Source organism: Carcharodon carcharias, chromosome 18 (genome assembly GCF_017639515.1).
Source record: "Carcharodon carcharias isolate sCarCar2 chromosome 18, sCarCar2.pri, whole genome shotgun sequence".
Taxonomy (NCBI): domain Eukaryota; kingdom Metazoa; phylum Chordata; class Chondrichthyes; order Lamniformes; family Lamnidae; genus Carcharodon; species Carcharodon carcharias.
This window is the reverse complement of record NC_054484.1, coordinates 22,092,416-22,118,513: the sequence shown is the minus strand read 5'-3', so window position 1 is coordinate 22,118,513 and position 26,098 is coordinate 22,092,416. Positions and strand designations below refer to the sequence as shown.

At 45.0% G+C, this 26,098-nt stretch overlaps 1 protein-coding gene across 3 annotated transcripts in view; it reads left to right on the top strand.

Moving 5' to 3' along the window:
* The window catches only part of LOC121290832 (immunoglobulin superfamily member 5-like), a 114,331-nt gene extending 93,071 nt beyond the window's left edge, over nucleotides 1–21,260 (top strand). For all 3 annotated transcript variants that reach the window (XM_041211820.1, XM_041211818.1, XM_041211817.1), the window contains one exon: nucleotides 19,891–21,260. In XM_041211820.1, coding sequence (XP_041067754.1) covers nucleotides 19,891–20,001 — 111 coding nt within the window. In that variant the 3' untranslated portion in view covers nucleotides 20,002–21,260. The remainder of the gene's footprint in view (nucleotides 1–19,890) is intronic.
* Nucleotides 21,261–26,098: the final 4,838 nt, after the last annotated feature.

Genomic DNA, 26,098 nt, shown 5'->3' with positions numbered 1-26,098 from the left:
ACACTGGACCCAGGTGCCGCACCACATTGTAGGAGCTCACTACCTCCGCCACCTCCTCCCAGGCAGGTTTGGTCATGTGGGGGGTGCCTCCTCCTCCCATCCTGGGGTACCAGGACCTTCCGCCATGCTGCCACCTCCTTGAGGAGGGCGGCAAGGCAATTATTGGAAAAACGAGGGGCACACTGCCCCCCCTGCCCTACCCTCTTGCCTGGCCTGCTCACTAGCAGCACTTTGGGGAGCCCTTCCACTGGCCATGATTCACAGCCTTGGAAAGGCTGCAGCAACTTTTTAAAACTGAAAGTCGGGTCGCCTTTGAACCCGTTGATCATTGTAGTCCCACCGCCGCCCACCCACTCCCGCTGTCGTCGGGAGCCGCGATTCATGCTGGGTGGGCCTTAATTGGCCTGCTTGCGTAAAATGGTGGAGTGGACCCGATCGCGGGTGGCGATCAGGTCCACGCCCGCCCATGCTCACTCCTGCTCTGCCCCCGCTCCCACTCCTCCCCCCCGCCTGCCAGAAAATGCTGCCCCTGGACTTTGTTCTTAGGCAGTACAGTTTCAAAGTTTGCAGATGATACAATAAAAACTTAGCAATGTATTAAATAGTTGGCAGGATATTAGCAGACTTCAGGCAAACACTGTTGAAATAGGCAGGCACATTATAGATGAAACTTAATGCGGATAAGTGGGAAGTGATGGAAGAAACAACATGGAGGGGTCATGCAATCTAAATGATACTATTTTCAGGTAGTGTGTGAGAGCAGAGGGCCCTGGGGTGCATATTCACTTGAAGGAGTTAGGGCAATTCAGTAAGACAGTTAAGAAAGCATAAGGCATTCTTGGTTTTGTAATTCCTCCTCCTTCAGGTACCCTGCCCTAAGAAGGCGTTGGCGACCAATGGACTTCCATTGGATTGGTCCATGATTATACTTGGCAAAGTACTGCAGCGGTTTGCCAGTACTTTGTACAGCATGGCTGGCTAGGAAATTCTCCCACTCTTATCACTTGCCATCAGGCATATTGAAAGGGTTTACAAGCTGATAATCAACCTGTTTGGCCACATTATAAATGCACCACCATGTGGCCATTGAGTTCTGAAGTGGAACTAGAACCCAGGTCTTCCAGAACCCAGAGGTAGTGGACACCAGAGTCCGGGATGTGTTCAGTGCTAATCACTGGGGCCTGTGTCTTCAGGAGGCCTGGGATTGGACAGCTCTGACCCCTCTCTCAAGTGGCCACCTCACACTCCAGGGGGTGCAGGGTCCCGGATTCAACTCGCAGCTTTTCCTATCAGCATCACTGCTCCTCTACCCAGGCGGCACACAGCCATACTCACAGGCTGCACTGAACCCTGAAATCTGATTCGATGGAGCTCCTGGACACATCGTCCTAATTGGCTGCCTCCGGGGAGATCTGCCCAACAGGCAGGCCAGTGCCGGTGAACTCCCCTCTCCTGGGTCTTGGCCAGCTCTCCTACTGTGCTTGGAGTCCACAGTTAGCAACTCAGATGTAGGGGATCCAGCACTGCACCTACCTTGGGCCAATGATGCCAATGAAGTGGGTAGATAAAAATTGCATGGGCTCCCTCACCTCGATCTGCTTGGAATAGGTAGGTCATGACTAGTGACACCCCCTCCTTCCCCCCCCCCCCCCCAAGCAAACCACAAAATCCTACTTTTAGTCCAATTTATAGGAGGAACAAAATTGAAAACGATCGACCAGTTTAAAACTGCTGAAGGGGAGAAAAATCAGCCTGAATTTCAAAAAAGATGTGTAGAATAATTAGGCTCTGATTATGGGAAGAAATGGAAAGGCAGAAATTGCTTCATCATTTAAACGCCATTTGCAAAGATTTAGGCTGGGATTTTCCGACCTTGCCATGGCGGTACCTTCCCTAGGCAATGTGGCGGCCCAGCCAAAAACCCATTGAGTTTCGGCGGGACTGGACAATCCCGGCAGCAGGCAGAAGCCGGAAAATCCTGCCCTTGGCTTAGTTCTTAAAGCTTTTTATATTGTATTATAATAATATACCATATTATAAAGCTGCAAGATGCTCCTAGCTGACACGTGTGTAAGTAGTTTTAGCAAAGTACTGGAGAAAGTAGGAAAGGAAATGTCTTGAGACTGGGAAACAAAAAAATAACTTAAGCGGTTTCCCGTGCAACCCACAGGAGAGAGTAGACAGATGGGTTAGGTTCTTCTCAAAGCTTGTTGTTCAAAGTTGCCGTTCAGGTAGAATAGTTTTCAAGCCATAGTGTAGTGCCTTACAGAATCAGGAGCTGGAAATGGTCCCAGCTTGCAATTATTTTCCAAGTCCAGGAGAGGAGGAAAATCCAGGCTGAAAGGCAAGCCGCTTCCGACTCCCACTTTCATATGAGTTCTGTCGAGGCCAGCTGGGAGTCTGTGCCACCAGGCGAATGTAAGGTTGGTGTTAGCTGAACCTAACTCCTTAGCTCAGGAGTCCAGGCGACCGGGACTTGGGGCCTAGTCTGTCTCCCTCTAGCTCTGCTTCTTAAGCCAAAAGGCAAAAAGGGTTTTATTAATTATCTCTGCTGCTTGGCAGTTTTCAATGTTCATTTTTATTAATTACTCATTTTTTTTAACTTATCAATTTATTGCTTTGATTTTTTTTTGGCTCAGTGAGTTGTTTGTGTTTTCTTCATGCCTTAGTTATCTCTTTTTGAAATTCATGTTTAATGTTGTGCCAACTCAGATCTCAGGCAGCTCCTGCTGGGTTTCTTGCTGAAGAGGAATGGAAGGCTCACAAGAAGCCTGATTGCTTTTTGGAGAGCAGGCAGAAGGGGTTATTTTTGCTCCAGTAGAAATGGGGAGTGTTGGAAATACTTAGAATTTCTGGCGGCATCTGTGAAGAGAGAAACGGAGGTCAGTGACCCTGTGTCAGAACTAGTGCAGATCATGTGCCTGACTTTGTTTATCATCTGTGAAGAGAAAGACAGGGTTAACGTTTCGAGTCCATATGACTCTTCTTCTAAAGCTAAACTAAAAATGTGATGAAATTTAAACTGTTTAAGAGGGGTGGAGCAGGTGAAGCTGGATAGAAGGCCAACGATAGGTGGAGGCAAAGGAGAGATTGACAAAGATGTCATGAACAAAAGGACAAAGGGGTGTTAATGGTAGTGGTATTGGCTAAAGGAGGTGCTGATGGTGGCATTAAGGTCAGAAAGCAGAATGTGATAACATTTGGACAAGGGTACGCACCGTGGAACGAACAACATGAACAAGTGACAGATGGCCCTAGTGGGGGTGGGGTGGGGGGAGGGGAAGGTGGTGGGAAAAAAGATTGAAAATAGGATAAAAGTCAGGGATAAAACAATGAACAAAAATTAATATAAAGAAAAATAAAAATAATTGGATAAAAAATAAATATTAAAAAATAAAAATGAATATTGAAAAAATGGGTTAAAAAAGGGATGAGGATGGAGGAGAGAGTTCATGGTCTGAAGTTGTTGAACACAGTGTTAAGTCCAGAAGGCTGTAAAGTGTCTGATCGGAAGATGAGGTCCTGTTCATCCTGTTTGCATTGAGCTTCACTAGAACATTGCAGCAGGCAAAGGATGGACATGTGGGCATGAGAACAGAATGGTGTGTTGAAATGGCTAGCGACAGGGAGGTCTGGGTCATGCTTGTGGACAGATCAAAGGTGTTCCACAAAGTGGTCACACAGCCTGCGTTTGGTCTCTCCAATATAGAGGAGACCTCATTGGGAGCAGCGAGTGCAGTAGAGCAAATTGAAGGAGAGCAGCATCACTGCTCCCAATGAGGTCTCCTGTACATTGGAGAGACCAAAGGCAGACTGGGTGACTGCTTTGTGGAACACCTTTGGTCTGTCCACAAGCATGACCCAGGCCTTCCTGTCACTAGCCATTTTAACACACTATCCTGCTCTCATGCCCACATATCCATTCTTTGCCTGCTGCAATGTTCCAGTGAAGCAAACTGGAGGAACAGCACCTCATCTTCCGATTAGGCGCTTTACAGCCTTCTGGACTTAACTTGTGTTCAACAACTTCAGACCATGAACCCGGTCCTCCACGCTCACCCCTTTCCTATCCCCTTTTTCAATATCCATTTTCTATTTTTTATCCAATTATTGTTATTTTTATTTATTTTCATTTTTATTCATTGTTTTATCCCCAACTTTTATCCTATCTTTGATCTTTTTTCCCACCACCATCCCCTCCCCCCACCCCAACCCAACTAGGGCCATCTGTCACTTGTTTATAAAAACAAAAAAACTGCGGATGCTGGAAATCCAAAACAAAAACAGAATTACCTGGAAAAACTCAGCAGGTCTGGCAGCATCGGCGGAGAAGAAAAGAGTTGACGTTTCGAGTCCTCATGACCCTTCGACAGAACTTGAGTTCGAGTCCAGGAAAGAGCTGAAATATAAGCTGGTTTAAGGTGTGTGTGTGGGGGGCGGAGAGATAGAGAGACAGAGAGGTGGAGGGGGTTGGTGTGGTTGTAGCGACAAACAAGCAGTGATAGAAGCAGATCATCAAAAGATGTCAACAACAATAGTACAATAGAACACATAGGTGTTAAAGATAAAGTTGGTGATATTATCTAAACGAATGTGCTAATTAAGAATGGATGGTAGGGCACTCAAGGTATAGCTCTAGTGGGTTTTTTTTTTTTATTTTATATAATGGAAATAGGTGGGAAAAGGAAAATCTTTATAATTTATTGGGAAAAAAAAAGAGAAGGGGGAAACAGAAAGGGGGTGGGGATGGGGGAGGGGACTCACGACCTAAAGTTGTTGAATTCAATATTCAGTCCGGAAGGCTGTAAAGTCCCTAGTCGGAAGATGAGGTGTTGTTCCTCCAGTTTGCGTTGGGCTTCACTGGAACAATGCAGCAAGCCAAGGACAGACATGTGGGCAAGAGAGCAGGGTGGAGTGTTAAAATGGCAAGCGACAGGGAGGTTTGGGTCATTCTTGCGGACAGACCGCAGGTGTTCTGCAAAGCGGTCGCCCAGTTTACGTTTGGTCTCTCCAATGTAGAGGAGACCACATTGGGTCTCCTCTACATTGGAGAGACCAAACGTAAACTGGGCGACCGCTTTGCAGAACACCTGCGGTCTGTCCGCAAGAATGACCCAAACCTCCCTGTCGCTTGCCATTTTAACACTCCACCCTGCTCTCTTGCCCACATGTCTGTCCTTGGCTTGCTGCATTGTTCCAGTGAAGCCCAACGCAAACTGGAGGAACAACACCTCATCTTCCGACTAGGGACTTTACAGCCTTCCGGACTGAATATTGAATTCAACAACTTTAGGTCGTGAGTCCCCTCCCCCATCCCCACCCCCTTTCTGTTTCCCCCTTCTCTTTTTTTTTTTTCCCAATAAATTATAAAGATTTTCCTTTTCCCACCTATTTCCATTATATAAAATAAAAAAAAAAACCCACTAGAGCTATACCTTGAGTGCCCTACCATCCATTCTTAATTAGCACATTCGTTTAGATAATATCACCAACTTTATCTTTAACACCTATGTGTTCTATTGTACTATTGTTGTTGACATCTTTTGATGATCTGCTTCTATCACTGCTTGTTTGTCGCTACAACCACACCAACCCCCTCCACCTCTCTGTCTCTCTATCTCTCCGCCCCCCACACACACACCTTAAACCAGCTTATATTTCAGCTCTTTCCTGGACTCGAACTCAAGTTCTGTCGAAGGGTCATGAGGACTCGAAACGTCAACTCTTTTCTTCTCCGCCGATGCTGCCAGACCTGCTGAGTTTTTCCAGGTAATTCTGTTTTTGTTTTGTCACTTGTTTATGTTGTTCTTTCCAGAATGCTTACCCTTGTCCTGCTATTATCACATTCTGCCTTCTGACCTTAATGCCACCATCAGCACCTCCTTTAGCCAGTACCCATTAACACCCCTTTGTCCTTTTGTTCATTACATCTTTGTGAATCTCTCCTTTGTCTCCATCCATCGCTGGCCTTCTATCCAGCTTCACTTGCTGCACTCACCTTAAACAGTATAAATGTTATCACATTTTTACACCCTTCAGCTCTGAAGAAGAGTCATACACACTTGAAACGTCAACTCCATCTTTTTCTCCACAGATGCTATTAGACCTGCTGAGTATTTCCAGCATTTTCTGTTTTTGTTTCAGATTTCCAGCATCCACAGTATTTTGCTTTTATCTGTTTATCATGGACCTTGACTCTGTTTATAACTCCACAATGCTGCCTGGCCTGCTGAGTATTTGCAGCATTTTCTGGTTATATTTCAGATTTCCAGCATCCGCAGTACTTTGCTCCCCTATAATATGCTCCATGTTGGGCATTTGTAAGTGTGGTTAGTTTCAATTTAAAATGAGAAAATATTTTTCACTCAATGCAAAGCGTCATTTTTGTATTAAAGCCCACTTGTGTGGAAAGAAACAGCACATTATTGCAGGTAAAGAGGTTGGTGCTAAATTACTGTAAGGTTTTGCCATTTTTAAATTTGGAAGAGAAATCAGGAGTTGTACATCAATCAAATATTTCAGTGTAAGTTCAAGATGTTCTCATTAGTGCATGGGATTGTTGTCTGTGGTGCTTGTGAGGTTTGAGTCTGTTGAAAGTTATTGTCTGGATATTGCATAGGGCCAGAGTCAAAGAAGCAGAGCTGGCTGCATAATATGAATGACCAAGTTATGTGTAATTGTCTGACAAAGCTGTGGTTGTAAAGTGTATCATACTGAAACCATTACAAATAGAGGCATAGAGTACAAAAGCGAAGAAGTTTTGATGAACCAATATAAAACAGTTCAACCCCACTGTGACAATGCTCCCCAGATCTGGGCACCCAGAGGATTTGAAGGCTTTGAAGAGGGCTTAGAAGAGATTTACTAGAATAGCCCCAGAGATGAGGGATTTCAGAGAAGCTGGGGTTGTTCTCCTTAGAACCAAGAAGCCTGAGGGGATTTGGTGAAGGTGTATAAGATTATGAAGGGTTAGATAGAATAAATAGAAACTGTTTCCATTGGCTGAAGGACTGATAATCAGGTGGCCCAGATTTAACTTTATTTAACTTGATTGACAAGAGAACCAGTGGTGACATAAGGAAAAACGTTTACATGAAGAGCGGTTAGGATTTTGAATGCCTTCCCTCCCAGATATTGTAGTGGAAATGGATTCAAATTAGTGTTCAAAAGGAAATTGGATAAATATTTGGAGAGAAAAAAATAAGGGAAGAACAGATGGGGGAAGCGGTGGCAGGACTGACTGGATTTGTTTTCAGCACAGATTTGATGGGCTGAATAGCCTCCTTCTGTGCTGCACTATGCTATTCCATAGAACCCAAAGCACGTCGTGAATGCGCTCGGCAGAAAATGTTGAGGGTTAAAGGTGGGGTGCCGGGCGAATAAGGACCCCGGAAACAGGATAAGCCCAGGGCCCATGATTTCTCTTTCCTAAGGGTTGCTACCACTTTGCCACAAGACCTCCCAGAATACAAAAACTAGGAAGGCAGGCTAAATCTTTATAAATCACTAGCTAGGCTTTGACTAGAGGATTGTGCATTATTCTGGCACCATACATTGAGAAGGAAGTCGAGGGAGAGGGGACTTAGGAAGTTCATACCAGGGATGATTGACTTCAGGTGTTTGGAGAGATTGGAGAAACTGTGATTGTCCATTCAGAGCAGAAGTAGAGAACTCACAGAGGTTTTCAAACTGAGGTGTTTTGATCGACTAAGTAGGTAATTAGTCCCTCTGACAAGTGGATCAGTAAATAACTGGCAAAAGAAGAAGAAGGGAAATGAGGAGAAGTTTCTTCACACAGATGGGTTATTAAGATCTGCAATGTGCTTCCTCATTGATTCCATAGTAATGTCAAAAGGCAATTGAATGTGTATTTGAAGAGGAAAAAGCTGGGATGTGGGATTAAATTGGACATAAAGCCAGCACAGGCACTACAGACTGGCTGATCTATTTTTTTTCTGTAGGAATTCATACACACACACACACACACATACACATAAACCATGAACTATGACTGATTTTCTTTCTTCTACCTCTGCTCCAGGCCAAGCATTTATGCATTTGTGGAGGGCAAACAAAGCAAGGAATACACAATAAATGTTAAAAATCCTGAGAAGTGTAGAGGAACAGAAGGGGCCTTGGAGCACATGTTCACAGGTCCCAGAAGGTAACTGGACAGGTAGATAAGGTGGTTTAGGAAGGCATATGGGATACTTTCCTTTATTAGCTGAGGCATCGAATATAGTAGCAGTGAGGTTATGCTAGAGCTGTATAAAAACACTGCTATACCACAGGTATAGTCCTGTGTACTGTGCTGGTCACTGCATTGCATGATGGATGTGAGACGATACAGAGGAGATTTACGAGGATGTGCTAGGGCTTGAAAATGTTTGCTATGCCCAGAGATTGTACAGTCAGGGGTGGTTTTCTCTATAACGGTAGAGGCTGAGGGAAGATTTAATTGAGGGGTGTAAAATTATGAGGGGCCCAGATAGAGTGGATAGGAGGGAACTTTTTCCCTACAGAGAGGTCAATAATCAATAATAAGATTTAAAGTAATTGCTGGAACTTTTAGAGAATTGAAGAGAATTTTTTTTAACTCAGAGAGTAGCAGAGGCAGAAACCTCATTGCATTTACTTGGATATACAGTTGAAGTGCTGAGTAGGCAGACTGTAATGTCAGTTTTTGTTATTTTGATTTGACAGAAGCCCCGCTATTTTCAACTTTGCTACTCCAGCCAATGCTCTCTCCTAACATTTCAAGGTTGAACGTGCACTCAACAGCAGGAAGGACACCTGACCAGAGTTATTTAAAGGGATCAGCAACCACTTTCAAGTTTTGCTTCTTCATTTCTACTGGATCTAGCTGAGTTTGTAGGAGTGTTGAGCGTTTTTAATTGCTATTTAAATTTGGTGAAGGTAGCAGGGAGAGGGATGCATGTGATGAAAACCTTGGTTCTGACTCAAGCCTTCTGGTCAGACCACTGGACCCAGTCATGGGTGCAGCAGTAACCATTCACCTCAGGGCACTGTGACAGGGAGAATGAGCAGGGGCAACACAGGGAGGACACGCGCCTTACAAGGGCGGAGGAGGAGGGGGAAGAGTGCCCTCAGCAGGAGCCTTATCCATTCAGGGTTTTCCAGAAACATTTACCTTACCTCAGCTTCATGCAGGAGCAATATGTGTGACCTCTCTGCTTTACGAAGTAGCTATTCACTGAAATCTGCCACCTCTTGCAGGCAGACCTGCAGCCTCACAACTGGGTGGGGACAGCCCTGCCAGGGCTGTGGCTGAGAAGGTGACCATGACAATGTACTTCTTCATGTCAGGATCCTTTCAGACTGGAGCAGGCAACATTTCTAACAAATTGCAGTTTGCTGCCAATTGCTGTGCAAGGGAGGTGACTTAGGCTCTGTAAACGGGAGAGGGGAGTGCATAGCATTCTGTCTAGCTAGAGAGATGGGAGTGCATAGGTTTTTACCAGGATAGCAAGTTTCCCCAAGATGCGGGGCACAATCGTGACACAAGTGGCTTTGTGTGCACTGCATATAAATTCAGAGATGTTCCGCAACCAGAAAAGGCCCCGGTCTCTGAATGTGCAGTTGTGTGTGACCTTGCTCAGCAAATCATACAGGTGAATTCCCAGTACCTTGGCAGTAGTCATGATGCCTTTATTCTTTGGCAGTCTGCTATACTATCAGTATTTCAGTCACCATGTTAAACCAGAGAGTGGCTACTAAGAGATAAGATCCAGTTGCGGACCATCTGGTTCATGATTCCAGTGTGCAACACAACCACACATGGGCATTAAGCATACAACGAGAGCTATGCTGCCACACAAAATGCCATCTGGCAGACCATTGGGGTTCTCAGGCAGCTCTTGCACTGCCTAGACCTCTCCAGAGGAGCCATGCAGTACTCACCAGAGTGTGTGTGGTCTGCTGCATCTTGCCCAATGTTGTCATCATGAGGGCATAGTCCTTGTCATCAGATAAGCAAGCAGGTGAGAAGGACAATTGCACAGGATACAGAAACGGGTCATTCAACCCAAAGAGTCCATGCTGGTGTTTCTGCTTTGCTCAAGCCTCTTCCCATCTTTTCTCATCTGAATCTACCTTTGTAATCATCTAATCCCTTCTCCCTCATATGCTTGTCTAGATTCCCCTTGCATCTATGCTATTGACTTCAACCACTCAATGTAATATCGAGTGCCACATTCTCACTACTCTTTGAGTAAAGAAGTTTCTTCTGAATTCCCTACTGGAGTTCTTGATGACGAGCTTGTATTGATGGTTTCTAAACATGCTCCTCCCCACAGGTGGAAACATTATCTCTATATGCATTCTATCAAAACCTTGCATCATTTTAAAGAGCTCCAATAGGTCAGCATTCGACCTTTGTTTTTCAAGACAGCGGAAACCCAGCTTGTTATCCCTTTCCTGATACATATCCCACACATGTCTGCTATCATCCTTGTAAATCTCCTCTGAACTCTCTCCAATTCCTTTATACCCCTTAAATAATATGGCACCCAGAGTTGCCGACAGTACTCAAAGTGCGGTCTCACCAAGGTTTGATACAGTTTGAGCATAACTTCCCTATTTTTCAATTCTATCCCTCTGGAAGTGAAACCTGGTGTTTGGCTTGCTTTTATTTGAGCTTTTCTCTAACCTATTAACTTAGTTTTCATAATAGTTATGTCCTTCTCTATCATCATCTTAAAGTGTATTATATTATGGTCACTATTACCTGGATGTTCCCTGACTTTTACTTCTCTTTTGTGCTCTGGTTCATTTCCCATTACTAGAGCCAATAACAAGCCTTCGCTTGTTGTGCGTTTTTCCATATTGGGTTAGAAAGGAGTCCTGTACATTGTAGGAACTCCATTCCCTTACCCCCTTTACCTATCTCTTCTATCCAATTAATATCAGGGTAGTTGAAATTCCCCCATATTATCATTCTATTTTTTTACTCAATTCCCTAATTTATCTGCATATTCCTCCCTCCACTTCAATCCTCCACCATTAGGTAGAGGTAGAAATATGCAGACAAATTAGGGAATTGAGTATATGATTATTGAGCATTGAGAATACAAGGGGGAGGAGGAAGAGAATGAAGAAAAGAGAAGGTAACCAACACAAGCCTTTTTCAGCCAGGCTGCCCACGATTGGCTCAACCCACTGTGATCACAATCCTAATTCCTCATTCGCTAACAGTCCCAGACTTCCTTCAGTCCCTGACCATCACAAAGAAACCACACAAAGTCAACTAATCATTCTTGTGCATTCTCTTAGTGCCCGTCTTGCAGGCAACTTTCCCTGTCATAGTTCTCCCACAGTGCCTGGAGATTGGCTGGTAGAAGGCTGCTGACTGTCAGTGAAGGAGATGGCAGATGGCCTCACAGGACAACCTCAAGCGTCTCTGGACCTAGAAGACCTGACTTTGGGCTGCACCAACTGGACATGGTGGCAGCAGTTTGTGCTGGCTGTCTGACAAGCAATTTGCAAGGGCATTGGCAAAGTGGCAGTGGTGGGATGATTGCTGTCATCCTAAGAGTTGACAGCAGGTTGGTGCTCCACAAACATACTGCAGGCAGCACTTGAAGTGTGGTCCATGGAGCCACTGCCACTTCCCTGGGATGGTGCCTGAGCAATCCTAGTAATCTGTTGGAGGTTAGATTGCTGGACTGTTTTGACATCCTGCAAGACCCCTTAATCACTGGTATAGCAATGACCATTATAATTACAGTAGTCTGTGCCTGCAGGGCAACAGTTTGCTCCTCCATGGCAGCAAGCACAATTTTGTGCCTTGAGTCTCAGCTTCCACTGCAGTGGTTACACACTGAGTAGTTTCTGCTTGTGCTGTAATGGAAGCTGTGACCTTGAGCTTCAGACGCTGGATCATGCTAATGGAATTGGCCACCACTTTCACACTGACAAGCATGAGCTCTGATATCTCTGCTAATTGATGCTAGACTCCTCCGTGCTCCTTGACAATGATAGAATGCTACCTGGAAGACCAGCCAATGCAGGAAGCAGTTCCGTGTGTCTGGCCATCAGTCTTTTTCTACATGCCTGTTCCGTCAAAGTCCTCATCTGAGTCCTCTGCAGCAGAACTCGTGTGAGATCTCACCCTCTGCAGAGCTGGCACCTGATGGCAGATCACTCGTGGTTGATGAGTCACCAGGTGTAGATCCTGCCATTATGCTACCTTCTAAAGTGCAAAGTGCCAGTATCTGGGCTGGTCAGAACTCAAATCGAGTGACAGCGTTTCATCCTCATCAGTCTCTTGTTCCCATCGCACTCCCTGGCCACATGCCATTTCTTGGGTATCAGATAGTGGAAGAGCAGAGGGGTAGGGTTACATTAAGAGAAGCAGGGGAAATGAAGAGGTGCATGCTTACACCATTGGCAGCTTGTAAATCAGTAGAGATTGTGGGCTGGAGGGGAAGTGAGAAGTGAGGAGGAGCACCACATAGGAACCTACCATCATCTTCAATGAGTTTCAGTCTGATCTGTTTGGGTGATGTTCCTGTCATGGTTGTATAGAGGGCAGTGTGAGCAAACTGCGAATTGTGGGTGTGAGGCTTACAGCAAGTGCTAAGTGGATGGGATGAAGTTATGAATGTGACGGATGAGATGTGATTGCTAGAGATTATCGATATAGTGACAGGGGTGTGGTGCATTGAGCAGTTTATGAAGTTACTGGCTCAGTTGTAAGAATGTGACATGTGAAGATGAATTTACTGACTTTGATACCCATGTGAGGTCATTGAATTTCTTTTGGCACTGCATCCAGATCCTCAGGCTGCACTGCTGGCAATGACCTGTGCAGCTATCTGCTCCTACCACCTGCGCAGTGTCTGTCCAGAAGGCCTCCTGTTTCCCTGTAGATAGAGGATCTCTCTCCTCCTGTTGACCTCCTGCACCAAAGCTTCAGTGCTGTGTCTGAGAGCTTTGAAACACGTTCTCTGTACTGTAGTGTAATTAATCAATGTTCGATATACTCAGAATGTCTTTCACAGACACCCTGTACTGCTGCTAGAATGCACGCCCCTTTTAGGTGAGCTTTAATGGTACTGGTCTTGCAAGAATTGAGCCCCATGCTGAGGCATGCAGCTATTTAGCAGTGTGGTTTATGCTGGGCTGCATGCTACTATCATTTAAATTGGCAGGCAGCATGAAGAAACATAACTGGACCCAGAAACTGAACTGGGCTAGCCATGTAAATAGTGTGGCTACAAAAGCAGGCCAGAAGCTGGGAATTCTGCTGCGAGTAACTCACCTCCTCACTCCTAAAGCTAGCCCACCATCTACAAAGCACAAGTCAGGATTGTGATGCAATATTCGACACCATCCAGGGCAAGGCAGACCACTTGACTGGCACCCCATCCATCACCTTAAACATTCGATCCTTCCAACATCAGTGCACTGTGGCAGCAATGTGTGCCATCTACAAATGCAGTGCAGCAACTCGCCAAGGCTCCTTTGACAGCATCTTCCAAACCTGTGACCTAGAAGGGCAAGGGCAGCAGACACAAACGCCACCACCTGGAAATGCCTCTCTAAGTCATAAACCATCCTGGCTTGGAACTATATCACTGTTCCTTCACTGTCACTGGGTCAAAATCCTGGAACTTCCTCTCTGCCAGTACTGTGGTGTACCTACACCACTTGGATTGCAGAGGTTCAGCTCATGAACACCTTCTCAAGAGCAGTTAGGGATGGGCAATGAATGCCGGTCCTGCCAATGATGCCCGCATCGCACAAATGAATAAATAAAAAACAACAGGCAATGGTTAATCGTGCATTGTGATCCTTTTCCCCCATTTTCAGGCCTTATCCCATTTTTCTCCTATGCAATTCACAAGTGCTCCTCCCTGTGGCTCAATGTTGGGCATCAATGAAGCCCATGAAGGCAAAGAGCTTGAACCCTTCTGGTTTAAAAGGCTCAGCAGCACAATTTATTGGAGGCCCATGGGCTTATATTCCAAAGTCTGTCATACTCTTAAATACCTGGGGGAGAATTTTTCTACCCATCGGGTGGGCTGGGCGGGAGTGGGCGCGCAGCCGGTCGCGGGCTGCGTGCCGCCATTTTACGTGGGCAGGCCAATTAAGACCCGCCCAGCGTGACGCGCACCCGGAAGTGCAGAGGGCTCCCTGTGCGGGTGGAGGAAGGAGGGAGAGTCGGGGCCCGCGCTCTTTCGCTCATGTGCGCGGAAGAGTGCACAGAGCTGCCTCAGGGAGATTAGTTTGATAATGAAGAATTGAAATAAAGAAAAAAAAAGTATTCAGACATGTCCCCTCTCATGACAGTGTCACGTGAGCTGGGACATGTCAATGAATTTTAATAAAAATTTTAATTCTATTTATAAGGCCTTCATGAAACCTCACCCCGCCCGTGGATGAGGTTTCATGATAAATGCGAAGGCCGCCTGGGTTCTTCACCTGCCCCCGGCCAACCTTAAGGTTGGATGGGCAGCCCAGGCAACCGATTTAATTAGATTATTAATGGCCTTAATAGGCCTTTGACAGTTCGACGGACCTGCAGCTGACTCCGGTACGCGCCCACCGATCTGAAAGTCTGAATGACGTGGGGACGCATGCCCGACGTCACCGTGCGTTATTTTAAGCGTCGGCAAGTGGGGCCCACCCCGCGCACGCCAGCCAGGAGGTTCAGGCCCTGATTTTAGCCGTGCCCCCAAGTGGAGGCAAGGTGCTTTTCCACAGAGAGAGAGGGAAAAGCAGAAGGGTGATGTCGGCTAAGGCCTCGCTCACACAATCTTTAGTGGTATTAATGGGGGCCGTCTGGCTCATGGCATCTCAGCTTAGGGTGGGGTTACCCATATTACAGGGTAAATATATGAATGTATCTATATTAATATAAAATAGTGATTTCCCATTTTTAGTGAAATCTGTGAATTTGAATTACTGCAGAACATATTTTTCTCAGGAAAGTAAACTTCATAATGCAACTTTTAACAATTTTATTGGGTGTCAGTGGCCCCATTGAAACTAACCAAAAATAGTGTTAACAAATTTCTGCAGAAGATTTCCTCAGTCAGAATGATTGGGAATTGACCTGTCACCTTGAACTTGCAATGATTCCCTTTGTGCAATTTCAATCAGCTATTTACCTCTTAACGAGTTTAAAGGATCAAAAGTATGTCTAGCTTGCCAATCTCTCCCGATTGATCTTCATTTGTTCCCCCTCAACATCATGACCAACATGTGCTCTCGGACTTCGTGCTAACAGGACCACAGGTGCTTTCTTAACTCACTGCTGGAAACTTATGGCGGATGCAACACTATTCCTCCCTCCATCTTAGCTGAAACCCCTGCTGCTAATGTCAATCGACTATCCTAAAGCATGTGTCTGGCAGCATCGGCGGAGAAGAAAAGAGTTGACGTTTCGAGTCCTCATGGCCCTTCGACAGAACTAGGTGAATCCCAGGAAGGGTTTCAGCCCTTCCTGGGATTCACCTAGTTCTGTCGACGGGTCATGAGGACTCGAAACGTCAACTCTTTTCTTCTCCGCCGATGCTGCCAGACCTGCTGAGTTTTTACAGGTAATTCTGTTTTTGTTTTGGATTTCCAGCATCCGCAGTTTTTTGTTTTTATCTAAAGCATGTGTGTGTGGTTGGCGGGTGTTACCTGCTTAATGCGTCATTCAGCAGCATAGCAAGAGATGCCCACCATACCTAATGTAGTTACCTTGAAATGATGATCTTTTGTGCAGTGCACTTCTATGAGCAGTGCACTGCAGCCATTTGAACTCCCAGGCTTTTCTCTCCTGGAATCATAGAATGATACTGCACAGAAGGAGGCCCTTTGGCCCATTGCGCCTGTGCCTGCATTTTGAAAGTGTTATCCAATTAGTCACACTTCCCCACTAAATTATTCCCCTTCCACTATATATCCTATTCCTTTTCAAAAGCTACTATTGAATGCACTTCCACCACCCTTTCAGGCAGTGCATTCCTATCATAGAGCGTAATTTTTTTTCCCCTTGTCACCTCTTGTTATTTTGCCAATTACCTTAAAGGTAGCTCTTGCTGTAATATGGAATAGCCAACAGTAGCTTAGAACTGAAGAAAGTAAGAACATAAGAAATCAGTGCAGGAGCAGGTCATATGACTGCTCGAGCCTGCTCTGCCATTCATAGAGTCATAGAGTTATACAGCACAGGAAAAGGCCCTTCGGCCCATTGTGTCCGTGCCAGCCATCAAGCACATACCTATTCTAGTCCCGTTTTCCAGTACTTGGCCCATAGTCCTGTATGCTATGGCATTTCGAGTGCTCATCTAAATACTTCTTAAATATTGTGAGGGTTCCTGTCTCTACCACCCCATCAAGCAGTGTGTTCTAGATTCCAACCACCCTCTGGGTGAAAAATGTTTTCCTCAAATCCCACCCCTAAACCTTCTACCCCTTACCTTAAATCTACGCCCCCTGGTTATTAGCGCCTCCACTAAGGGGATAAGTTTCTTCCTATCTACCCTATCTATGACCCTCATAATTTTGTATACCTCTATCAGGTCCCCCCTCAGCCTTCTCTATTCCAAGGAAAACAACCCTAGCCTATCCAGTATCTCTTCATAGCTGAAACGCTCCAGCCTAGGCAACATCCTGGTTAATCTCCTTTGCACCCTTTCCAGTGCAATCACATCCTTTCTACAATGTGGTGACCAGAACTGCACACAGTATTCCAGCTGTGGTCTAACTAGTGTTTTATACAGCCCCAGCATAACCTCCCTGCTCTTATATTCTGTGCCTCGGCTAATAATGGCAAGTATCCCATATGCATTCTTAACCACCTTATCTACCTGTGCTGCTACCTTCAGGGATCTATGGACATGTATACCAAAGTCCCTCTGATCCTCGGTACTTCCTAGGGTCTTACCATTCTTTGTGTATTCCCTTGCCGTGTTAGTCCCGCCAAAATGTAGCACAGCACTCCTTCTCAGGATTAAATTCAATTTGCCACTGCTCTGCCCATCTTACCAGCCCATCTATATCGTCCCGTAATCTAAGGTTTATATCCTCACTATTTACGACACCACCAATTTTCGTGTCATCTGCGAACTTACTGATCACACCGCCTATATTCACGTCTAAATCATTAAAGTACGCTACAAACAGCAAGGGCCCCAGCACTGATCCCTGCGGTACACCACTCGTCACAGGCTTCCAATCGCAAAAACAAACTTCGACCACCACCCTCTGTCTCCTGCCACTAAGCCAATTTTGGATCCAATTTGCCAAATTGCCCTGGATCCCATGGGCTCTTACCTTCTTGACCATTCTCCCATGTGGGACCTTGTCAAAAGCCTTACTGAAGTCTATGTAGATTACATAAGCTGCACTATCCTCATCTACGCAACTAGTCACCTCCTCGAAAAATTCAATCAAAATTTATTAGACATGATCTCCCCTTGACAAAGCCATGCTGACTATCCCTGATTAATCCCTGCCTCCCCAAGTGGAGATTAATTCTGTCCCTCAGAATTTTTTCCAATAGTTTTCCTACCACTGAAGTTAGATGCATTGGCCTGTATTTACCTGGTTTATGCCTAACACACTTCTTGAATAATGACCTTTGCTGTCCTTCAGTCCGCTGGCACCTCTCATGTGGCCAGAGAGGATTTGAAAATTAGTGTTAGAGCCTCTGCAATCTCCTTCCTTGCCTCACATAGCAGCCTGGGATACGTCTCATCTGGGCCTGGGGATTTATCCACTTTTAAGCCTGCTAAAATCACTAATACCCTTTCAATGCTAATTTTTTCAAGTATATCACAGACCCCTCCCTGATTTCTACACCTACAGTATCTTTTTACATTGTAAACACAAGTGAAAAGTAATCATTCAAAACTTCACCTATGTCCTCCAGCTCCATGTACAGATTCCCACTTTGGTCCCTAATGGGCCCTACTCTTTCCCTGGTTATCCACTTCCCCTAGATATATTTATAAAATGCCTTGGGATTTCCTTTATCTTGCCCACCAGTATTTTTTTCATTCCCCCTCTTCGCTTTCCTAATTACTTTTTTAAGTACGCCCCTACACTTTCTATACTGCTCTAGGGCTGCCACTGTTTTCAGCCCTTTGTATCTGCCATAAGCCTCCTTTTTTTTCCTTATCCAATCCTCTATATCCTTGGATTTGTTGGTCCTATCCTTCGCCTTTACGGGAACATGTTGGCCCTGAACTCTCACTATTTCCCTTTTGAATGACTTCCACTGGTCTGATGTAGACTTTTCTACAAGTAGCTGCTCCCGGTCCACTTTGGCCATATCTTATCATGTTGAAATCGGCCTTCCCCCAATTCAGGACCTTTATTTCAGGGCCATCTTTGTCCTTTTCCATAGCTACCTTAAATCTCACAGAGTTATAGTTACTATTGCTGAAATTCTCCCCCTCTGACACTTCTACCACTTTCCCAGCTTCGTTTCCTAAGATTAGGTCCAGTACCGCCTCTTGTAGGACTTGCTACGTGCTGACTCAAAAAGCTCCCTCTAAGCCTTTAACACTAAGACTATCCCAGTTAATATTGGGGAAGTTGAAATCCCCTACTGTTATTACGCTATTATTTTTTCACTTCTCTGAGATTTGCCTATATATCTGCTCCTCTATCTCCCCCTGACTGTTTGGAGGGCTATTGTACACTCCCAGCAAAGTGATTGCCCCCTTTTTGTTTTTAAGTTCTACCCATATGGCCTCATTGGAGGAACCTTCTAAGTTGTCATCCCTCCTTACTGCAGTAATTGACTCCTTGATCAATAGCGCAATGCCACCTCCTCTTTTATGGCCCCCCTCCCCAACCCCGTCATGCCTGAAGATTCTATACCCTAGGATATTGAGCTGCCAGCCCTGCCCTTCTCTCAACCATGTCTCTGTGCTAGAAACAATATCATATTCCAATGTGTTAATCAACGCACTCAATTCATCTGCCTCACTTGTAAGACTCCTTATGTTAAAATACATGCAACCCAGCCTTGCATTATTCCCTTGTGCCCTAACCAGCCTATATTTACTCTGCCTTCCAGACTGACTTAATATCTCTTCTATATTTGGCTGTGCATCACCCCATACTGTATCTTCACTCTGTATCCCATCCCCCTGCCAAATTAGTTTAAGCACCCCCCCACAATAGCATTAGCAAACCTCCCCACAAGGATGTTGGTCCCGTTCCGGTTCAAGTGCAACCCGTCTATCTTGTATAGGCCCCACCTTCGCCAGAAACAGACCCAGTGATCCAGGAAACTAAAGCCCTCCCTCCTGCACCATCTCTTCAGCCACACATTCATCCTCTCTATCCTCCTATCCCTATACTCATTAACATGTGGCACAGGGAGTAATCCAGAGATTATAACCTTTGATTCAAACGATCAGAACTGAACTTCTACATCAACTCCACTTGCCCGACCACTCCCCGTATACCTAGGTTTCTTTGGAGCCAACAATATCTATTGATCTCTCTCTTGAATATACTCAATGACTCTCTGGGGAAGAGAATTCCAAAGATTCACAACCTGAGGAAATTTCTCCTCATCTCAGACCTAATGGCCAATCCCATAACCAGACCCCTGGTTCTATAAACCATATAGCCGAGGGAAACAGCCTTTCAGCATCTACCCTAACAAGCCCTCTAGGAATCATGCACATTTCAATGGGATTACCTCTCATCCTTCTAAACGCCAAAGAATTTGGATCCATTCAATTCAATCTCTCCTCAGAGCGCACCCCTATCATCCCAGGAATCAATTTAGTGAAGCTTTGTCACACTTCCTCTAAGGCAAGTAAGTTTGTACTTGAGAAATTTAGCCCTTGAATGCAATCAGTCTATATGAGCCTTAGCTAGGATTTACCTATGTCTTTTCTCTGCTTTAAACAGATGCCAGTGGTTCCAGTCAGTAATCATGGAAGTCGGAAGATAGCAATAAATCAATACGTGACCATCATTCCTACTTCCCCACAAAAAACCAAACATGTGACTGCTGTTTGACCAGATGGACTGTGCCCTGGAGGACTTTGTATATTTTATGGTTCCAACTAGGTTTGTACTCGGTTGTCTTGCATTAGAAATCATGACTACTGGCAAGCATTTTGAATTTGAAGAGCCTCTGACGGCACGAATCATTCCTTAATGGGAAAAAGATTGATTGTAGAAAGGGGGTTTGAGTTGCAGGCTGTGTGCGATTGATCAAAGCTGTGTGGACTGAGGCAACCTGATACAAATGAAATTAAACACAAGGTTGGGGATTTCTGTTCTCTCCCACAGGCATTTTTTTTTTCCAAGTGAATGAAAAGCTGTTTCTTAATGTGTCGTGCTCTTTGGAGTATCATTTATTTAAATTGCCCTTGAGTCACCCACCATGCATTAGTGCCAATGAATGGGACTGCGGTCAGTTTTTGCACCTCTGTCCCCAGCGTCAATTCTACAGTCCCCTCTGTGTTATCAGGGTGTCCATCTGGCACCAGGTCATGGATGAACTAGACCTTGCCCCAGGTGAACGTTGGGAGAACAAAAGCCATCTTATTCTGCTCACCAACCTCGCTCCTGCTTCTAACCAACCACACCCACCGCCAGCAGTTCAAGAAGGCAGCTCACCACCACCTTATCAAGGGCAATTAGGGACGGGAAAATAAATGCTGGCCTAGCCAGTGACGCACTCGTCCCGTAAATGCATTTTAAAAAACCAATCCCCACCCCCACGATCCCACCTCCAGGGCTGCTCCTCTGTATGGCCTGTTTTTCATTCTGTTAAATCCAGATTTACAAATAAAGAAAGAGCTTACATTTATATAGCTCCTCTCACAACCTCAGGGCATCCCCAAGTGCTTTACAGCCAACAAAGTACTTTTGAAGTGTTGCAATGTCGGAAACATGTTCGCCAATTTGCGCACAGCAAGCTCCCACCAGCAGCAATGTAATAATGACCAGATAATCTGTTTTTTGTGATGTTGATTGAGAGATAAATATTGGCCAGTACACTAGGGAGAACTTGGCTGCTCTTAAAGGCAGACGATCTGTTCCATCAGATTACCCTGCACCCTCCGGACAGTGGAGATGAAGATTTATCCCAGCTAATAATACTATCTCAGTATCTTGCCAGTGGTCAGTACATTAGGTGGCCTGGCTGTGAAAGGCCTTTTCTTATTCCTGTTGCTGCACCTGTATTTTCTGCTGAGCTATTCTGTGGCTAATAAACAACTTTCTTACACCAGCTGAACACTGTTGACTGCAAATCCATGAATGCTAATTGACTGGACATGAGTTTGATTAGTTTGATTTGTTATAGGTTATTAAAAACTGTTTGAATATGCTGATAGATTATTTTTCAAATGGACAGTCTGAGTTATCCATGTGAATTGTGAGCATTAAAAGTAGTGCATTTGGTATGACAGATGGCTGATGTGTCTGATCTTTTACGTTAAACTGTTTTGGTATAAAATAAATTCTCTCACATCTATGCCTTTCTCACCTCCAGACATGACTATTTCAGTGCTCTCCTGACCAGCCTCCCATCTTCTACCCTCTAATAATTTCAGTTCCTTCAACGCTCTGCCGCCCATACCCTGCCCTGCACCAGGTCCCCCTCACCCATCACACCTATTCTCGCTGACCTTATTGGCTCCTTGGTAAACAAGATAAAATAGCTCGCATCCTAAGTGATGATTTGAAGTAGACATTAAGGGGAAACTAAACTTTACTATTTGATCCAAGTTGGCTTGAGAAACCTCAGGCAAAATGAGAGGAAGAGAAAATAAATTCTCAGCACCCTGGCTTCAGATAGGAAACTGCAATTGAATAAATGCAGGCTTGAATCCAGAACAGTGAAGAAGATTGGGCAACTGGGCTAAATGGCCTATGCTGCTGGGTCAGAGTTGTGGCGTGGGGGAGGGGGTGGAGGGGCAGTGTAGGAGGAGCAGCGGTTGTGGGGGGTGATGGCCGTAGCAGAAAGCCCAAGGTGGCAGGAAAGAGCAGACAAGTTAGCTAAAGGTATCAGGGAAGCGGAATAGGTGGAAGTCAGGCAAGACACTCTGGGCAAGCTCAGCAATAAGACATAGGAAGGAGGCGACTTCAATAGCAGGAAACTTATTTCCACATTGAAAGAAATGGGATATTTTCTCACATCCCAGACGGTAAGGTACTCGCACAAGCTGACCAGAGTTGATTTATTAATTTGGTTCGGAAAAATTTCTTTACCCAAACAGTGATAAGGATGTGGAACTCCCTAGCACTGGGGAATGGATGAAGTGAATAGCCTAGGTGCATTTAAGGGGAATCTAGACAAGCATAAGAGGGAGAAGAGAATTGGTTTTTACGATGGTGGAATTAGATGAGAAAAGATGGGAGGAGGCTCGAGTGGAGCATAAACACCTGCATGGACTGATTGGGCCAAATGGCCTATTTTTGTGTCGTACGTCCTATGTAAATAATCTGTTGACCGCAGTGAAAAGTCTTTTTTTAAATCCGTGAAAGCTAACAGAAAGAAACCCAGCTCTAATTTGGGAATTCTTTTTCCCCCACATTACAGGAACCAATTTGTTTCTTTATTTGTTTTTACCGGCCGACACTGGCACCTTTTTACTGAGTGGAAAATCAATCCATATTATAGCCAAACATTTTGATTTAAAACCACAAAGGTCACCATTGGATAAAGCAGACACGAGGAGAAGTATCGAACATCGGAGAATGAGCAAAATGTCTCAAATAGATTCAAGGCTTATACTGAAGGTGGTGGGAGATGGACAGCGCCACATATACAACGAGAATTAGCATTGCCCATCAGGCATCAAAATGAATTGGAAACGTTTGACAGGAGGGGCTGGATTTTGCCACAGGCTTTGGGAAGCTGACATTGGGACCAAATGGAGCTGCCTGATCCGCATTTGCCGGGAGCAGGACCGGCGGAGGAATCTTTCTGGAAGAGCCTTCCTAATTAACTGCCTGCAAGCCTCGGTGGGCTCTCAATGCTGCTGGCCTAATTAGAGGGCCGGCAGCTCTGGACCCTTGACAGCCCCACCGGGTGAGGTGGGCATTGCTGACGCAAATCGGGGGCCTTGAGGGTGCCTCAAGTGCACTTGTTGGTCTGTACAACTGTGGATGAAAAAGCCAGGATCTGGGCCAGTGAGTCAAGCAGGGTGAGAGGGAAACTCCTCTACTGGAATGGTCTCTGCTGGGGTTGACCTTTTATAAATGTAGCTCCTGCTTTGCGGCATGTGCACTCCGCCTCCGATGGCCCCTCTTTACTGCCACAGGGAGGCTGCATCAAAGGAGATGATGGGCACCACACATGCGAGGGGCTGCCCTGCTGCTGGCAGAGTGCCAGTGGGCCATAAAACTGCCTCAATCTCCCTTCTGTTCCACTTCCCAGCCGGCCCTGGGAATGTTCCCCAGCGGCGGGAATGGATCAGAGGGCTATCCTAAGTTGGCTCACCTGCTATTTTCCCAGTTGCCCTCCCCCCTCCCCATCCCCCAGCCTTCAAGTCCACCTCCATGGGCCTGGGAAAATTCAACCCAAGAACACTAAACCATGATTACAGGAAGCAAGTGTGTCAAAGGAGGTGAAGATGTGCCAAACAGGAGGTCTCCAAAAGTATATTATAGATAGACATATTTTTTATGCACATTTCTTAATATTTAGTTCTTTTAAACATGAGATGTGTTTTCCTTCAAACAGTGTGAGACTTGATCAAGGTTGTATTATCATTGTCTTAATTAGTGGTGCAATGTCGGTGCCTGATGGTTACCCATCCCGTCGCTATTCTCTCTTCCTTTCATTATTAGTGGCACTGGACATTAGGATGTGTTCCTGAAGGGTTCAGGAACCTGGGTTTGAAGGATCAGATGGACATCATTGGCACTAACAGGCCCACCTTGGTTCCAACGGTCTTTTATACTCAACTGGGAAGAGCAAGTCATTGAAATTAGCCTTCCTGCCACTAATTGAACAGAGGACCAAAACAGGCACTGGCTCAGGGACTTGCTGACTTGGGTGTGAATCTGAAGCAGAATGTGTTAGTCAGCTCTAAGTGACCGATAGTCTCACTTCATCCACTTGTGTGATGTAGGCACAAAGCTGTTCATAATTTGGCATAAAATGACGTTAACTCAGCAATCCATGCAGAATGGAAAAATCCACATTGATGTGTTGGGGGTGGGGGGAAGGCTAATGCAATGATAAGTTTGTAGCATATTCTGGGTGAGGAATCAATGATGTTTCTTTATATAAAAGCAAAATACTGCGGATTCTGGAAATCTGAAACTAAAACAAAAATTGCTGGAAAAACTCAGCAGGTCTGACAGCATCTGTGGAGAGAAAGACAGAGTTAACGTTTCGAGTCCATATGATGAAGAAGTATGTCCTGAAGGAGAGTCATATGGACTCAAAATGTTAGCTCTATCTTTCTTTCCACAGTTGCTGTCAGACCTGCTGAGTTTTTCCAGCAATTTATGCTTCTTTATATTTCTGGCCTGTACCTGACTAGACCATGCTTAATGCTGATACTAGATCTCTGAAACAGAAAAGTATTCCATCACTAGTATTGACATTCTTGACCTTGATAAGCACCACAAATTTCAAACAAATTTTAGCATTTGAGGTGCATTGTTTTCCTTTCCAACTCCAGTGCTGGATTTAGGCTTAAGCTAATTAAGCTACACCTGAGGGCTTCACAAAATGAGAGGCCTCTAATTAAGAAAAAAATGGACTCAACATCAAGTTTTATCATAATCAGTTGTTGAACAAAGGCGATATGGGAGAGTGACTCTCTAAATTGGACTTTTCATATACATGTCTACACAGTTAATAGTCATATTGAGTTCATAAATTTGTGCAGTTATAACAATAATTCATCTCCAAATTTCATGGAAAACCATTGAAAAATATTGGAGACAGACAAAATGAAAGATTTTGTTCAGCTACCCCTGTTGCTAAGCACAAAATTATTATCCTTGTCTTAAACTTGTCCCATGTTAAAGTTTTAACTTGTATACTATGTGTATAATATCCAGCTGGTTCCAGCTGCATGGCAGCATTCGTTGTGCCTCTGTCCAAGTCGCACAAGGATTCCTTCTCTCTTTGACACAAAGCAAAAGAAACCATGCCTGATTTAGACTACAAGTATGTAAATAAATGATAAAGGATTAGAAAAAAAGTCAATGATTGCAATGCACCAAATGCTGATGAAATGCTTTCTCCAAGAGACAAATTGCAGGTGAAACCTTTTATCTCTATGACAGATGCACTTGAAGCCAAATTGAAGAAAAGAGCATTGTGATCCTTAGCCAGACTCTAGGTCGTGGGAGGAGATCCTGTTAGGAATCAAGAACGTTTTGTTTAAAGTAGGAAAAGGTGAGATTCAGCTTACTAAGTGAATAAAGCCACAAGATTCCATAGTTTGGAACAAACAAAAATAAATTTTACTATACAAGTTCAGAATGATAATAAAAATGTTGCAAAATTTATCCTATAGTCTCACATTCAGGATAAGTATGAGGTACATGTGAATTAACAGATGAACTGTGGTCTAACACACCGCACTACACAATAGATGACAGATGCGACAAAAACAGATTCCCCAGATTTCTCAACAACCCACCCAGGCATTTGTCACATTATGAGCCAACCAATCTCACTGAAATTTCTGGCAGAATCGTCTCAGATTTGCACTAAATACAGTAGATAGCAGGTAAAATGAGTGGGTTTTCACGCTGTATCGTCCCAAACCTGCTGCGTTACTTATGCATTCCCAGCAAACACACTATTTCCATGGCGGGTGGGGTCTCATTTGCCTGCCAGGCTATCACCTCGCTGCTTCATCACACCAGACACAATGTTTAAAGTCCAGCTGCGTGCATTTCTGTGCTTCCAGCCCACAGCCACTGCAGGGAAGATGTCTATGAAAGGCAAAAAGACTGCAGCCCCCAGGTTTAGTGATGCATCACTGGAGTACCAATTGGGCATTGTGGATGCCCGCTGTGATATCCCCTATCCCCACAATGACCGCAGACAGGCAGCGGCATCACCAATCCAGCATGGTAGGCAGAGGCAGTGGCAGTCAGTGCCAGTGCTGCACAGAAGAGGTTGGCGATC